Raw genomic sequence first — 16969 nt, forward strand, 5'->3', positions numbered from 1 at the left:
AGACAGACAGAAGCAAAGGCTCCCCTAGCACGACGACCTGTGCATTGCAATCCAACACCTCTTCATGTACCTTTCCGAAAGAAGCATGGCAGAGTGCAGGGAAGCACAGCCGGCGTTATAATAGGTTATTTATAACCGCTTAATACCCAGAGGCGCGGACCCGGGGATCCAACCTGTGTTGCTCTGTGTCGTCTTGCTTCCAAGGCGAGCGTGTTGCCCCTGAGTTATCCTCCTGAGACTTACCTTTAAGGGAACGTATAGTCCATGGTTGAAGGTGTCCTAAGGTCCCCTTCTACAGTGTTTTGCCGTAGACATCCGCCGGCCTGGATTCTGCTGTGCTGCATCTCCTCCAGGTATTGTATTGTATTGTATTTATTAGGCTTATATAGTGCTTTAGACCAAAGCGCTGCACATATAACAACAGGATACAATTAACGTAATAATAACAGTAACAATAGAAGCATTACTAACATGAATCAGTCAACAAAACAATATGTAGAGCAATTAGATGGAGGGAAGGGGAGAGAAGTGGAGTAGATCTATGTTGAAGAGGGAGGGAGGTGGGAGGAGGAGGAAAGGGAGGGGAGGTGATGGGAAGGGGGGAATGGAGGGAGAGGCATGAGGAGGGAAGAGGGAAGGGTGGGAGAAGGGGAGGAAGAAGGACTCCAACATGGCACTGGACCTCTTCAAGGCGGTCTTCCTGGGGGTCCCCTGGGGTCGTTTGCTGTCTTCTCTGCACCTGTAGGGTACAGCTGGAACTGACCTTTCTTTGCCCCATAACCTCTGCTGTGCCTACTGACTTTGTCCCATTGATTCCTATGGGGAACTTTTGAACTTACTCTCCTAAAATTCATTTGGAGGTGCTTTCCTGCCTCTGGAAGTCTTGCATTACAATCCTGCCATTGGAGAATGCTTGAGTACAATGGCCCTCATTACGACCCTGGCGGAAATCGAAAAACGATGGCGGAAATGCAATACCGCCATCGAATAGCGCTCGGTGCGACTATGACCCGTCACCGCAAAGTACGAAGCCATTAGCGACACCGTAGTGAACGTCAACGCTAACTGCACCAAGCACGCGCGCGCGCGCCATGCCAAACCGCAAACACCACCATGGTGCAACGGTACGCCAATTCCGACCCTAGCGGACATGCACCTAACGCCATCAGGCATGGCGTAATGTACCATTCCGCCATGGCGAGAAGTACGGCATCGCGAATCAACCGTAAACGGCCCCACTGAGTGCCTGTACACCGCTCCCTGCCCACAAAGTACAACTCCCCGTAGGTGCAATGAAGCCACAATGCAACCATTGAAATGTACAAGTCACCCATGCATGCCAACGAACAAAAGAAACACAACAGGGGCCAATGGGAGCTGCAGGGCACAGATGGCACGAATACAGAAGCCATCCCAATGGACATGACCACAGTCCCCCACCAAGAAACGCACGCAAACACAGGCACCTGTGACCAGCAATATTCCGAAAATCACATCATTCCACCAGTCCACCTGGCTGACCGGCATCTGTTACACAAAACCCAATCCCCCGCCCCTGAGCATGACAACATTCAAACTGTCATATTGGCAGCCCCCATCCCTGACCTCACTGGGCTTCGTAGGCAAACGCGGCCAGTACAGTACCACTCAACTAAACCCCGAAGCCGGAACCCGATGCAGATCTCCTCACAATACATCGCCCCCCAAATTGGCATATGCCACATCACTTGCAAAGAAAAACGCTACACGGGCCAAATCCGAATAGAAATTTAATGCACATCAAAATCACCAAGCCCATACAGCCATCAGGCCATGAACTCCAAAACACCAATCACCATTGTGGGCTGCTTCCGCAAGAAATGACCAGCCACTACCTGTGTGTCGCCCTGTTCCCCCATGGTACACAGAGCCACAATCACGTACGAAAAGGCAACATGGAAGCGCACAGAACCGCAGGCCCGTCCCAATGGGGAGGCACTAGTCCAGCTGAAAGGCCGAAATGTTGCTCCGAGCCACCAGTACTGCGTAAGGGCATGTGGCCCATTGGCGATCGTCCCATAAGATCATAATGCTGCTCCACTGATTAACACGAAGCAGCAGGTGTTGGGAGTAAAATCCATCTGCAGGAGTGGCATACAGATGGCAGTGGCAAAAGGGGAGGAGATACCTGTCAACCAAAAGAAAAGAAAAAGAACAGAATGGCCATCAGAACTACATTCCAACTACTCACTTCAATGATCACACAAAATCCACAGCCATATGCATGCTAGCCTAACCAAAAGGATCATCACCACCCCAAAACCACTTGCGACTCATAACCATCTATATCGAGGTGCAAACACCATCACAAACGAGTGTACCTGTGCATGCGTCTGTCAAAACAGATTCCATCAGATGGGAATGTTAACGTGCATGGACACAAGTGTCTGAGGGCGCCTCGAGACAGGGAGGGCTCAACAAGGCCAGATGGACGATGGTCCCACAATGGCAGCCCTGCATCACATAGCGTAGGGGAGGCGGATAGATCCCAAGAAGCCCTGTACATGGCAAACTCTGTATCAAATCACCTGCCCATGCATCCATCCATCATTCCCTCATCCCGGGATCAAAATGCCTGAATAATTACTCACATAACATTAGAAACATCCATTGAGTCCGTGCGTTATGCAGCCTGCTAAATCCACAGTGCCCCAGCCCGTAATTCCAGTGTTGTGAAGTAACATGTTTTTGGGAACGGACGGCCTCATCGCCCACGTAGCTATTGCGCATCCCAAACTATTCATATCAATCATTGCTCCCTCGCCATGGGCCCTGTCTCAAGGACATAGAACAATAGAACGTTACATTTGCAGTCAGACCTGTGGGCATCTCCTCGCCGCTAGCTGGAAACCGAAAGCGCCGCCCCTCGAATTCCTCATTTGCAACATCACGTCGAAAAGGCATCTGTGGCCGTTTGAAATCACTAATTATTCCATCGAGTGCGGCTGTGTGTGAAAATGGCAACTGCCTTCACCCACGAATGGGACGCCCCGCCCGTCGTTGAACCTCGGTGCAGTGATGCATGAGGGTCCACCGTTACTCGAGTACTACGTTCCACTGACCCCTCACAAGTCAGTTCGCGACTGCACAGATAGTATGTGAAACAATGGGACCACAGCAGAATGAACATATCAACCAATCTTACACGGCCATCGGGTACAAATACATGATTGCAATAGCAAGATACAATTCCCCGAATTGCAGCGTTGTGCGCGGGACGTGCTCGGCCAAAGGGGAGAGCAGTTTGCACAGGTGGAATCAATCACCACAGGTGGAGGCCATACAGCCTGAAAACACATAAATTGCACAGCCAGTCTCCTCCCACAACCACACCGAAATGCTACCGGCAGGACTCGCGATGTTGGCCCTGGGGGACCTGATAGCACTGCAAGCGCTCCGACTCCAAGAAGAAGACGAACACCAACTACAACCAGCCGCACGGAGGAGACGCAGGAGGAGGAGGAGGCCAAGGCAGGGCCAGCAAGGGCTGCCAGCACAGCCACTACCACCACGCAGGCAGCCCGCAATCCCACGCCTCCGAGCACATCAGTTCAACCTCACTGATGAGCAGATCCACACCCTCTACCGTCTGGACCGGGACACCATAACCGCCATTGTGGACATGACACAGGCTGACCTTGTCAGCATGATAGATAGCCCAACCGCCATCCCACCCCTACTGAAGGTGGTGTCTGTACTCCACTTCCTGGCCACAGGCACCTACCAGCACACAGTCGGACAGTTGCATGGCATTTCTCAGCCACTGTTCTCACGGACACTATTGCAAGTGCTCGATGCCCTCCTGAAGCACGCAGACGACTACATCTCTCTACCACGCTCGGAGCAGGAAATAACCAACACAAAAGTGGGATTCCATGCACTTGCCGGCATACCGGGTTGCATTGGTGCCATCGACTGCACCCATGTTGAATTGGTCGTCCCACATGCCATGGAGGCCCAGTACCGCAACCGAAAACAATTTCATTCCCTGAATGTACAGATGGTGTGTGACTCCAACAGGATCATTACACATTGTTGTGCCCGATTCCCTGGATCAACCCATGATTCGATGGTCTTGAGGAACTCTACAATACCACGCTACATGGAGCGACACGCAGGGAACAGATCCTGGCTACTCGGTGAGTCTCATTACATGCATGATGATGTGGGGTATGTGAATTGGCATTGACCTGCCAGGAAGGGGGGGGGGGGGTGTGCGTACGTATCAATGGCATTCCACATCATACGTTTCTCGTCCACATACAGGTGATGCTGGATATCCACTGAAGAGATGGCTCCTCACACCAGTCCGGAACCCACGGGACCAGCATGAGGAGGACTACAACCATGCCCACTCACGTAGCCGTGTAGTCATTGAACAGGCATTCGGCCTACTGAAGACCCGTTTCCGCTGCCTCAGCAGGTCTGGCGGGGCACTCCTGTACCGCCATGAGAAGGTTGCAAAGATGGTGATGGCATGTGTCATGCTCCACAACATGTGCGTACGTAGAAATGTGCCCATGCCCCCTGACGCAGAACTGCAAGCACCTGATGATGGTCATGATGAGGGTGGGGATGTGGCAGCACCTCATGGAGTCTGCGAGGCACCGGAGGCCCGTGACATTCGTCAGCATCTCATTGATGTATGCTTCTAGCACTCACGCCTGGTGGCTGATACATGGACACGGGACTCGTGGCACTGCGTGTGTCTGGGACATGCACAATATGGACTGTACGCCTATGATGGCCTAGTACACAAAGATCAATGTCCACAATTCTCATTGGTTGATCGTGCACTTTTTATGGCATATGTGATATCATGTTGAACACCCTATCGACCCGCCACCCAAGTGAGCCCAACACACCCCCTCCACCCTCCTACCTCCCCCCCGAACACCAGTGTCCAAAGATGCTCATTGTAAGTGGGCTGTCGCTATTGCATGCCCCCTCTGCGGGTATCAGGGGCACCCCTGCCTGTGGAGCGCAGGTTCCTCCCAGATCTACGTTGGGGGCTGCCCTGGACGGAACTTGCAACGGATGATGTGTCTGCCTGCTCACGTCCATGCATGTCCCTAAGGGTTTGCGAGAGCTCAGTGAGCACACGGCGCACTGCGGCAAGTTCGGCACATACGTCTTTGGACGTCGCATGCAGTTCCCCCCTCAGGCTCTCGGTGCTTCTCTCAATTTGTGCCCTTAGCGTCTCTGTACCTCTCTCCATTTCTGCCCTAAGTGTCTCAGTTGATGTTTCTATGTCTGCCTTAGTGCCCCCACATTCATCGGCATGGTCCTTGAGGAGTGTGGCCAGTTGCTGCTGTTGTTCGATCAACTGGTCGAGGGACTGTTGCCTCTGCTGGGCCATGGCCATTTGCGGGGGTGTCACAGAGGGGCTGTTGTCCTCATGTTGCCTTGCCACAGGGCTTGTGGGGGATGGCCAGTCGTCGTCTGGTGGGTGCCCCTGCGTGGTATCCTCATGTTGTACGGGATGGAACAGACAGGGGGATTGGGACAGGTCATGGATGGATCTGACTTCGGCATCCCCGTTTTCTGTGTCCGAGCATGCTGCCATCAATGGGGTGTCACCTATGGTGCTGCTGCCACCAGAGGCAGTGCCTTCTGTGGCATCCATTGGGGGGACCTGTGGTGGTGGTGTTGTGGGCATGCTGGCTGCTGGTGTGCCTGTTGATGTTCCCTCCTCTGTGCTGCCACCTGATTTGTGCTGCTGCCGTGTCTTGATGCGTGCAGCTGAGGTGGAGGGTCTCTGGCCGTTGGTCTTGGCCCTCTTTGCAGGTGTGCTGGTAGGGGTGTCCTGTAGCTCGTCGTTTGGATCGGACCCTGTGGTGGAGTAAAGGAGGGCGAGGGTTATTGATGGGTCTGTGGGAATTGGAATGGCATTGTATCACATGCATTGGGGTGGTACCTGAGGGTGATTTGGGTCGGGGCCTTGGAGGTGCTTTGATTTGTGTGTGGAGTGAGGGTGCAGTTGTCTGGCAGCCTGCAGTTAGGGTGTGCCTGCTGCACGTGTAGTGCGTGTATTAGGGGTTTTTAATTATTTATGTATTTATTGTGGGTTTTAACGTGCGCTTGCAGGCCGATGTGTGTGGACGTTCTCCTGGACATGTGTTTCTGTTGCACTATGTGGACGCATGGTACTTCACATGGATGGACTTTGTGGATTTGGCATTGTTTTATTTGGCCCACCTACCTGAATCTTCGGATGTCTGCACTCCTTTCTCCATCCCTCCGACTCCCTCTATGCTCTCCATTCCGATGGTGGAGGCACAGATTTCTTCCCAGGGGGTCAACTTGATGGGTGATTCAGGACCTCCCCCGGTGGCTGTGGCAATGTTGCGGTTGGCAGAGAGTATGCTGCGGACGCGTATCCGCAGGTCGTCCCATCGCTTGCGGCATTGCTGTGGGGTGCGGGGTGCGGTCCCCACCGCACTTACCCGCTGTGCCACCAGAGCCCATATGGCCTTCTTGTTTGCAAGTGCCGTTCTGGTCATTTGCATGGAGAAGACGACGGCAGCATTCTCCTGGAGGGTCTCTGTTAGCACGGTGAGTTCCTCACGGGAGAAGTGGACCTGCCGCTTGCGGTCGCACGCTTTCTTCGCTACTTTTCCCATTTTTCTTGGTTTCGCTAGGGTGGTTGACGGGTTGGGGTGTGTTTCAGGGTAGTGATTTTAGTGGTTGTGTGGTTTTGGTGTATTTATAGGTGTACGCCGGGATGTTTCCCGTTCCGGGCCCATGTTTTAACTTCCGTTTCCGTATATTTCCGGCCACCGTACTTTCCGGTAGGCGCACACTGCGGTGACCGCTAAGAGGGGTGGCGGTATTGCACCTAGGGCGCCGTACGGCGGCGGTGTGGCCCGTTTTGGGGTCATTTCCGCCATCGCGGACTTTGCACTTCCGCCATGCCGTGGTGCTCGTGCCCGATGGGTCGGAATGGGCCGCACTTTGCTCCTTCGTAAAATGGCGGAAACGCTATTTACGCTGTGGCGCTCCGGTCAGTCGCTTTCCGCCAGGGTCGTAATGAGGGCCAATGTATTATTGTAATGTGTAATTGTATCAATGTTTCTAGGAGTGTAATGAGTTGGTTCTATAAGCTTAAGTGCGTTCTGACTTTTGGGATGCTCCTGGCTGTGTGTTCTTAAGTGTTCTACCCTCCCGCCGTCCCTTCCCTAGATTGCAAGAAATACTGTGACTGTGTTCTGTGTTTGCACATGAGGTCCTGATCATGATTACCTTAATGTATATTATTGTTGTCTAGGGTTCCCCATTTGTTCCCGCCCCATTCAGTGGGCATCATTACGCGTTTGGCGGTAATTCCAGCAGTAAGTCTGCCGAAACACTGGCAAAACGCAATTACTGTTACCGCCACTTGGTCCCATGGAGTTATGACAGTATTACAAGTGGTGGTAATTCACCATTTCTGGAGTGTATAGGACTCCATTGGGATTTTTGTTGGATTTTCCATCAGCGGAATTACCGCTGCGCTACATCCGTCGATTTTTGGAGGTAAAGTGAAAGATTTACCTCAGGAACAATCTGGAGGAGAATCTGCCACCTTTCTTCCGAAAATCGAAGAATTTATTACAGCATTAATTCTGCTGTTGGTAGAACTGCCAAAAATTATAATTTGGCGGGTCAGGAATAATTACAGCAACGGAATTGCTGCCACTTATTTCCTGCACTGATAAACTTGTAATGAAGCCAATGTCTATCACTAGATAGAGGACTAACATTTTAGTGTTTGCAGGGGGCTGGATTTTACCGAAGCATTATTCTTTTTATACATGCACTGTATATTTACTATGTGTTGTGTTTAGCCTCTAGTACTTATTTTACCTGAAAGAGTTTTTATGTGTAGTTTTTAATAAACAGTATGTTTTTCAGTATGCCAGTGTGTGATGTTTTCTTTGGCTAACAGAAATTTGGAAAACATGTACTTCCCTACCAGCCTTCCTTCCTCCCTCCCTTGGGGCCTGACTGCTCTGCCACAGCCCTGGATTTCAGGGTCTGTTTTTTCCTTGTGATGGAAACACTCTTAGGTTAGATATTTTCACACCCCTCAGTGGAGGGTGGTGCAATAATCTCCTTAACAGTCACCTAGAGGGGTCTCATGCCTGAATATAAAGCTTCCAGGAAAGTCAGGAAGAAGGCTGAAAGGCAAGATGGCCAAGGAACGAACAAAAAACCTCGTGGCACGGCCATGTTTGGACACTAGTCACTATTAGCAGCCAATCGCGGTAAATGCAGTAAAGCTAACAAAAGGTATAGTAAAAAGTAATTGATGCCAGCAGTTTTTCCTTAGGAACAACTTAGGTAACCAAAAAATCCCTTTGAGTTTAGTTAAAGATCCTACAAAACAAACCCCATTGTACTGTTTTGTAACATGCATTGTGCAATGATAAAAAGTTACCATAAAAAGTAACAAAGTAAAACCACTAAGGGAAACATAGTTTCCCAGGGTATGCAGTAATTGTTTTGAATAGGAAATAACAAATGCAATTTTACCAAAGAAAATACCGAATGCTAAATATATAGGGTTTGGGGTAAGGGGATAAAAGGTGTGCGGGTGGTTCAGGGTGGGGCTAGAAGCATCGGTAAATAGAGGCTTGGGGGATCAAAAAAAATAGTTTTTCCCACTAGAATTGCATTTATTTCTCAATTTGCTATAATCATATGTAACCCTTTCCCAGTACTGTGCTAACGACTAGTCAGTTTCCCCATAAAATGTGAGCGAAAGCCCAGTGGAGTGAAGCTGAAGGCTTTGCTTCACTGTAAACAGTCAGGGCAGTGTGAAAACCAAAAGCAAATAAATTGGGGGTCCATAGAATAAGGTTGCTAAAAGAGAAAACCTTTCTAACACTCGTCCTGCCCACCCCCAGATTAAGGACAGGGGGAACTAATCCACCCATGGATGGGTCTCATGTTCAGGTCAATTAAACATTCTGGCCACCCCATCAGCATTGCTATGTTGGGTACCTGGCCTGTGCTCAATGCTGAAGTCAAACCCTTGGAGCCTTATGGACCGCCTGAGTAACTTGGGATTCTCTCCCTTCATGTTCAACAGCCACTTTAAAGGCCTATGGCCAGTGTGCACAATGAAGTGTGTCCCGTAGAGGTAGGGCCTCAACTCCCTAAGGTTCCACACAATGCAAAAACATTATTGTTCCACAGTAGACCACCTGAGCTCACTGTCCATAAGCTGGTGGCTGATAAAACCTATATGATGGTCCCCGCCTTTCTCATCTAGCTGTCATAGTATTGCTACTATCACAGTGTCAGAGGCATCTGTCTACACAATGAATGGTCTCTTATAGTCAATGCCCTGAAAACAGAGGCCTAGCAAAGGGAACCCTTGAGGCCTTGGAAGGCCTTCTCACACTCCTCACTTCAAGCTACCTTCTTGTGCTTCTTAGGAGTTGTGAGCAGTCAGAGGGGCAGCTATGGTACCATAGTCTGCCATGAAATTCCGATAGTACCCAGTGCGGCCTAGGGAAGATCTCACTTGGGTTTGGGTAGTGGGGGTTGCCCAGTCCTGTACAGCCTGTACTCTAGTGGGACAAGGCTGAATCTTGCCCCCACGAACCTCATGTCCAAGGTAGACCACTGACCCCTGACCAATGTGACACTTGGTTGACTTTATGGTGAGATGGGCCTTCTGAAAAGCCTGCAACACAATCCTGAGGTGCTTCACATGTTCCTCCCAAGTGGGGCTGAAGACTGCTATATCATCAAGATATGCTATGCAGAAATCATCTAACCCATTCAGAACAGGGTTAACTAGCCTCTGGGAAGTGGCAGGTGCATTCTTCAATCCAAAGGGCATGGTCCATAACTGGTAAGGACCTTATGGAGTTGACAATGATGTCTTTTCTTTGGCATTTTCTGTCAGGGCAATTCGCCAATACCCTGCAGTGAGATCAAAAGTGCAGAGATACTTGGAAGCATCCAGCTTGTCTACCAATTCATCCTTCCTTGGTAGGGGGTGAGCATCTGTCTTAGTGACAGCCTTCAGAGCTCTATAATCCACGCAGAATTAGATGTACCTGCTTTTGGAACCAGAACCACAGGACTGGACCAAGGACTGCTAGAAAGCTCAATCACCCCAAGATCCAACATCTTGTTGACCTCAGACTTAATGTGGGTTCTTACTTTGTCTGACATTCTATAACTCCTGCATTTGGTAGACCCCCCTCCCCTGCACTTGCTCGATCTCAATGTCACCTGGTCCAGTAGGATCGTTGTCTCTGTCTTCCCTCTGTTTCCCCTCCCTTGCCTCGTCGCGCCTTGTAACACTTGTGTATAGGCGCGTTATAAATGCCAATGCCATATCATATCATATCTCCAGTGTCAATATCAAGTTTGCACCAAGATGTCAAATCTGGAGTAAGTGAGAACAAGGGGGAAAATTGTTGAAGCAAGGTTTTACCTCACCTTGCTGCTTAGAAGTCATTTGAGGGGTCAATATGACACCCTCAATGGAGCCACCTGAAGGACTACCCTGAAACTGGTTGGGAAGAAGTTCAGATTCCCCCTCTGCCCTATCTGAAGCTGGAAGCAGAGCAGCCTTTTCCATTCTAGGGAAAAATGCCTTCAGTCTATTTATGTGAAAGACTTTGGGAGTCTGACCAGTTCTCCCAAGGTCCACCAAATAGTTCACCTCATCAAGTTGCTCTACTACTTTGTAAGGGCCTGGCCATCTGTCATGCAATGCTCCAGGTTTTATAGGGTTCATGATTAGGGCTTTCTTCTTGGGCTGAAGTAAAATGAACAAGAGAAACCTTCTGGTCATACCAATGTTTTACCAAAGCCTGACCAGCCTTCAACTTATCATTGGCCTGAGCCATCAGAAGAGCTATCCTCTTTCTTAAGCCAAGCACATAGTCCACCAGATTTGTAGTGACAGGGGGTTCCCATCCTTCCTTGACTATCGCAAGGGGTCTCTTGACGCGGTGACCAAAACGAAGTTCAAAGGGACTGAAGCCAACCCCTTCTTGACTTATCTCTCTATAAGCAAAGAGTAAGCATGGCAGAAGGAGATGCCACTTTCTCTTCTGGAGCTCCTCTAGAGCTCCAATCATGCTTTTTAGAGTTCTGTTAAATCTCTCAAGTAAGCCATTGTGGATGATAAGCTCATGAAAACATTTAGGAGACGCCACACTCGATCCACATTGCCTGAATTTCTGCACCACTTTTACCAGAAACATGGCAAGAGTCAAAACTCTGGCAATGGCTTTCTACCTGGGCTCCCATCTTAGGCTAGTAGAAGTGCATGGATAGCCTCTCCTTGGTCTTCTTGATCCCAAGACGACCTGCATGGGGATTTCATGCGCCAGTTGCAGGAGGAAGGGTCTCCCCTGAAGGGGAATCACCAACTTCCTATGGTCTCCTTCAGAGGACTCTGTAGGCTCAGTGTACAGAAGCCCTCCTTCCCAATAAATTCTCTGTGTCCCAGTAGCTTCACCCTGAAACTGGGAACAGGCCTGTCTCCTGAGGCCTTCTAAAGATGGACACTCACGCTGGCCCTTACTAAACTCTTCCCTACATGGACCCCCTTCTGCAAGTAAACTCTGCTGTTAGGGATGGTCATGTGAGTTGAGAACTTCAGGCAACCCCTCTTCCTCGTCAGGTTCGGGGATTTGGCCTACTGCCTCCACCTCAGTGGTAGGCGAGCTAGGGGGAATTCTCTTTCCCTCTTTTTTGTTTGTATGTGCTAGGTTGTCATAGTCACCAGTCATTTTAAGGTAAGGTTATTTGCTGGCAGGTGGCCTTGTTGGATTCCTGATGGGGAGAGGCAAGAGGGTGTGTTCTGTTTGATGTAGTCACTGCTCCATTGTGGAGAGAGGCAGAGACATACATTGTTGCTGTCTTAGTGTTTTTCTCTACCCTTGGTAGGGGAGAAGTGTGAATGTCAGAGTAGCTAAATAAGTTGCTGTCTCATGTGAGGAAAGGCACAAGATCTCTGCAGGCTGAAGCAGTGAATGGCACCCACTGGAGGGAAGTTAGGCGATCTGTGTCATAGAGCTGCTGGATTTCTGGTAGAGAGATCTGTGCTGGAGGGTGGAATTGCTTGGATCTTGTGGGAAGAGGAAGGTAGAGCTGTGCTGGCGCAATAATTTCCTCGTCCCTTTTGGGGAAAATGTGGTTAAATCTGTGCTGTGCTGGTTGAGGTAATCTCTGGCCCCTGTGAGGAGATCTGCACTGACTGATTGGTGTTTCTGGCCCTTTGTATGGAGGTCAGGCCTGGTTGAAAGTCCCAGTCCCCTTAAAGGAGAGAAAGAGATTTGTATTGGCTGAGGGTGTCGCAGGGCCACTGAGAGAAGTGGCAAGTAGGTCTCCTCTATCTGACTGAGTTGCTAGCCACCCTAACCCTGAGAAGCCCTGAGGCATCTGGGCTAGCAGATGAATTAACTTCCCCCTTGTCAGGTGTGGCAAGAACATCTCAGTTTCCCGGAAGATCTCTTGCCCCTTGTAGGATTCTGGGGCTTAATATGCTTCTTCTCCTTTCTTCTAGAGACCTTTCAGATTGTCAAGCAGACAAAGGCCCACGAGGGCAGCATTTTCTCGCTTTGTCTTCTACGTTCGGGGTCAGTGCTGAGTGGTGGAGGCAAGGATCGGAAGATAATCCAGTGGAGTCCAACGCTTACAGTGGAGCGGGAAATAGAGGTAAAAATGAGGAATGTAATGCTATATGATACGTGTATCTTCAGACTAATCCACTCACCCATCGTCTGCAAACACCTCACCTGCGCCACTGCCAACCAACTTGCAAACATTCTGCAAAAGACCCAACTGCCACTTCAAGCCAACCTGCACACTAGCTGCAAACACTGTGCCTGTAACTGCCCACCACCATGCACCCTGTTTCAGCCGCGTCACTGCTAACCAGTCTATCCACCACATCCAAAGGAATTATCTGTCAATGCAAGTAGAATGGGAAGAGACGTTAAAACATCTAATCTGTGTCACTTTTAATCATCTGCAAACAACTCATCTATCAACATGCACCCTCCTAAATTGGCTGCAAACATGTCCTCCTTCTGGGTGCCAATGCAATGTCTGGATAAAAACCTCACCTCTCACTATTAAAGAACCAGCCCACAGCACACCACAAACATTGCAACTCTCCCTGCAAAACTACTTGCCGGCTGATTGAACTGAACCGACCTGTTACTCTAGCCAAATTGCGTCTTGTCTTCAAACGCCTTACCTGTCACTGTAAGGTAACATGTCCTCTGTCTACCAACATCTCATCTGTCACTGTATGCCAACCCGCTACCTATATCTACAAGCCTAATGCACACTGTGTTACTGCACAAAACATCCACACTCTGAGATTGAAAGTCATACACTGTGCGTAAGGCGATACCTCTGTTTTTTATGATGAGTACTCATTTAAGGTCATAAATCCTGAACATGCCCCTTAGAGGCCCTAAGCATTTCAGGGTATTATTCTACATGCACAACTGTCTGCGTTTTCTTCACTGGTTGGCAGCAGCGTCTATGAATTATACAGCTTGCTTCCTTGGATGTGTCCTCATTGAGAACACTGATGTAAATCCAGTACAAAATCTAATCTATATATATATATATAACATTCAAAAGTTATGTGTGGGTTTGTGACACAAAGTAATGTTCTTTATACAATTCCATACCATTTCACCAGTCTGCAACACATTATACATAGTTTCCTGTTAGGACCCTCCAGACATTACTGGCTACATGGCATTTGTTTGTGGGTTTGTGGCTTAGTGAAGCGTTGTTCCTCATACAATGCCACATCATTTCACCAATCTGCACCAGGTTTTGCATAGATACCTGTTACGACCCTTCGGGCCTTACTGGCTACATGACATTTGGACACCCCACCCCTTTCCTCGGATTTCAGCAAAAGTTAAAATGTATTTGTGGGTGTGTGGCCCGCCGACAAAGACGTAAACCATGTTCACGGGGAAGGGAAACAAAACATGTGCGAGAGGTGAATGGACCTGAAAGGCGAAGGTGAAGACAGGTACCATTCCAGAAGTTTCCCAGTTTTTGCTGCATCAGGTCAAATTACTTTTCCAGAGGATTTTTGTAAGATGGTGCCTGCCGATGTAGCCATAAACCATGTTCACCGGGAATGGAAAGATAAAATGTTGTTTCTCAACCTGCCCTGAGACCCGGAACAAAACCCACGTTTCAGGGCACTTGGATGCAAGATTTCTGAGATATTTGCACCGCAAGAAACTGCACCACGCCAGGGTAAGGCGGAACAGCGACCTACAGGATTATTCACTTTTAACAATTAATGAGAGTGTTATCATGTCTGTCTACAGAACCCGTTCGAAGAACTGGTACTATTGCTAGCATATTCTAAAGTTTCTAATGAGATACTGATGTTACTATGTAGGATCACGGCTGCTGCCTGCCACGGAGAGTGATGGCTACAGTTTCCCAAACCAAAATTTGTAAGATTGTGGAGGTTGCCTGGATTCAATCCCGAATCTACACCGGCAGAGAAAGTCAGCAAACATTCAGTGCGGTAGCACCAGTAATTAGGTGGCTGCAAAACATTAGATTGGATTCAGCCCTCTGATTGGAATTTCAGAAATCTTTTATCTCCCAGATTCCTAATTCATTGAACAGTCTACATCCCCATCTTGTCACAAATGGAATTACAGAACAGTAAGCCAACATTGCATGGACAGTAAGTAAGATCTGCTGGTAAGTATACTGTTCTGAGAACTGTTCCGATGGTGAAGCTCTGTCTAGCACCTGTAGACCCAGTGCTTCTTCGACCCACCAAAGCGAACCCAGTAAAAAGCAATCACCTGAATTGATCAAAGATGCACAGTTGAATTGCAAGTTCTCAGGACATCTACTTCCATGGTAGCCTAGATGTTCACTTCTATGTAGAACCCAATATGAAATTGCAAAATCACGAAATACCAAGAGCAGCAGCAACCAGCTGAGCCCAGAGGCAAGTGGTTGCTCCCTGAGAAAAAGAACAGCAAAGTTCTGCAAAGTAACACCAGGACTCTGAGGAATTTGTCTTGCACCTGAACTGTCTTTGCTGACACTGCATACTTCAACGGCACCAGAGGTATGCCTTTAGTGAACCAGACAGCTGCATTATTCACCAGCTCCAACTGCTTGTCACTACCGTGAAACACTGTAACTCTGCAGGTGACTTCTCACTTTGCCTGGCCCTGAGCGTTGTTTGTCAGCCATTATAAATAGCCAAAGATACCTGAATTGTTAGGTTCCCAGTGCCCGTATAGCCTTCAGAAAAGTCTGGTCAGTAGCATTGTATCCTATCTGGTAACATTGGGTCCTGTATTTAATGCTGGGTGCCTCTCAGCATCTACACCAGTTTCCCGAACAACCAACCAGAAGTCAGTCCATCTCTCCTGTTTCTCCATATGAGAGAATTAATCCTGGTTGAGCCTTTAAAGGACCACACTCGGGTAAAAAATTCCATACTTTGAATCTTAAAGTCACACTTTGACTTTGTGATTGACCTCAGCAAATAGCTTCACGCCCAAATGCCGCCCCATGAGACTTTGCAAAACTGCATTATGAGAGATATGAGCTAGGCTCGTCTTCCTTGGCGGCTCTGTTGGAGCAGAAGATACTGTCTCTCTTTCGTTCTATCATGACACCCAGGAGAGGCTCACTCTACGAAGACGTGGCAGTCTATCTTAGCCAGGGAAATTCCCTCGAACTGATGAAAAGGAAAGAGATTGCTATGAATTGTCTGAGTCAGCTGGATAAAACCACTGAGGACTTGGTGGGAAACCCAGAGAGTGTGAAAAATTCACTCCTTGATCAAGACTGGATTAAAATAATTGATAAGGTTCGAGATGTGAAATTGGCTAAATCATTCTCGTTCCTTGATAAATCCAGGTGTTCTTTTCCGGGCTATATTATCAAATGTCCAGATCCCAAGGAAAGATCTAACTTTTCGAGATAATTCAGGCACAGAAGATGGTCTGTGTCTACAGTGTGGCACAGGGAAGGTTCAAACTCTCAGGCACATTGTAACCGATTATTCAGCATTTAAAGAAGTGAGAGTTAGACTCCTCTCTCATTTTGTTTGTGGCGAAGAATGGTTTCCGACTTCTGATTTTTGGCACGGCCTCCTCTAGCCATAATAATAAATTAACCATGGGAGTATTAAACCTGCTGAAATGTGCCTGCCTCCTCTAGCGGATGTGTGTGGTTGGCGGACTTCTGTTGTATTATGGGAGCTCTTGGTCTTTTCCTTTTTTTTGTCTTCTTTTTTTAATTGTCATTATATATGGAATAGTGTGAGCTGTAATGTAACTGACATGTAATGATTTTCTGTTTTAATTGCATATGTTTTACCTAACTACAATAAAAATAAAGAAATAAAACTGCATTACTTGCTTGTAGCATTGCACCCAGTCACCTGAGATATGACGTTTCTTTTCATAATCACTTTTTATTCAAAGTGATATTCTATTTCTCTGTATTCTTATCCTTCCTGCTCCTTGACTTCTCGGCCACTGCTACTACTCAGTGATCCAGGGAATCCTTACAAGAAACTGGTCTGCCTAGGATTGGGACCTCATTACCACAGTGCTGAGAGGATCCATTCAAAGAGGCACTCTCTGCAGATTGGTAACTAGTGCGCACAGTATGTGCAGATGACTCCCTGTCATTCCCAACCAACCCACAGACCAATCAGTTCAATCATCAGTGGCTTGGTGCAGTGAAATACAGAGGCATTTCCACAATGAAATAGAAAAAGTTGGGTACAGAATGCGTGCTGCGGAATTTGCTTCCCCCTAGGATGGTGAGGATGGAGTTGCCCCTAGATCTGAACTTAGAGTCCACTTGCCTCTCAAAATATTACAGCCTTTGATTTTGGGCCGGTCACTGCATCTGATGGGACAGCTGTTATCACTTACTTTAAACC

The 16969-nt window shown here is 48.4% G+C and overlaps 1 protein-coding gene across 4 annotated transcripts in view; it reads left to right on the forward strand.

Annotated features, from left to right (window-relative positions):
- EML3 (EMAP like 3) overlaps positions 1 to 16969 on the forward strand; it is a 743130-nt gene that overhangs the window by 455940 nt on the left and 270221 nt on the right. For all 4 annotated transcript variants that reach the window (XM_069645189.1, XM_069645191.1, XM_069645188.1 and 1 more), the window contains one exon: positions 12560 to 12711. In XM_069645189.1, coding sequence (XP_069501290.1) covers positions 12560 to 12711 — 152 coding nt within the window. The remainder of the gene's footprint in view (positions 1 to 12559; positions 12712 to 16969) is intronic.

Source organism: Ambystoma mexicanum, chromosome 2p, assembly GCF_040938575.1.
Source record: "Ambystoma mexicanum isolate Mex_15411 chromosome 2p, UKY_AmexF1_1, whole genome shotgun sequence".
Taxonomy (NCBI): Eukaryota; Metazoa; Chordata; class Amphibia; order Caudata; family Ambystomatidae; genus Ambystoma; species Ambystoma mexicanum.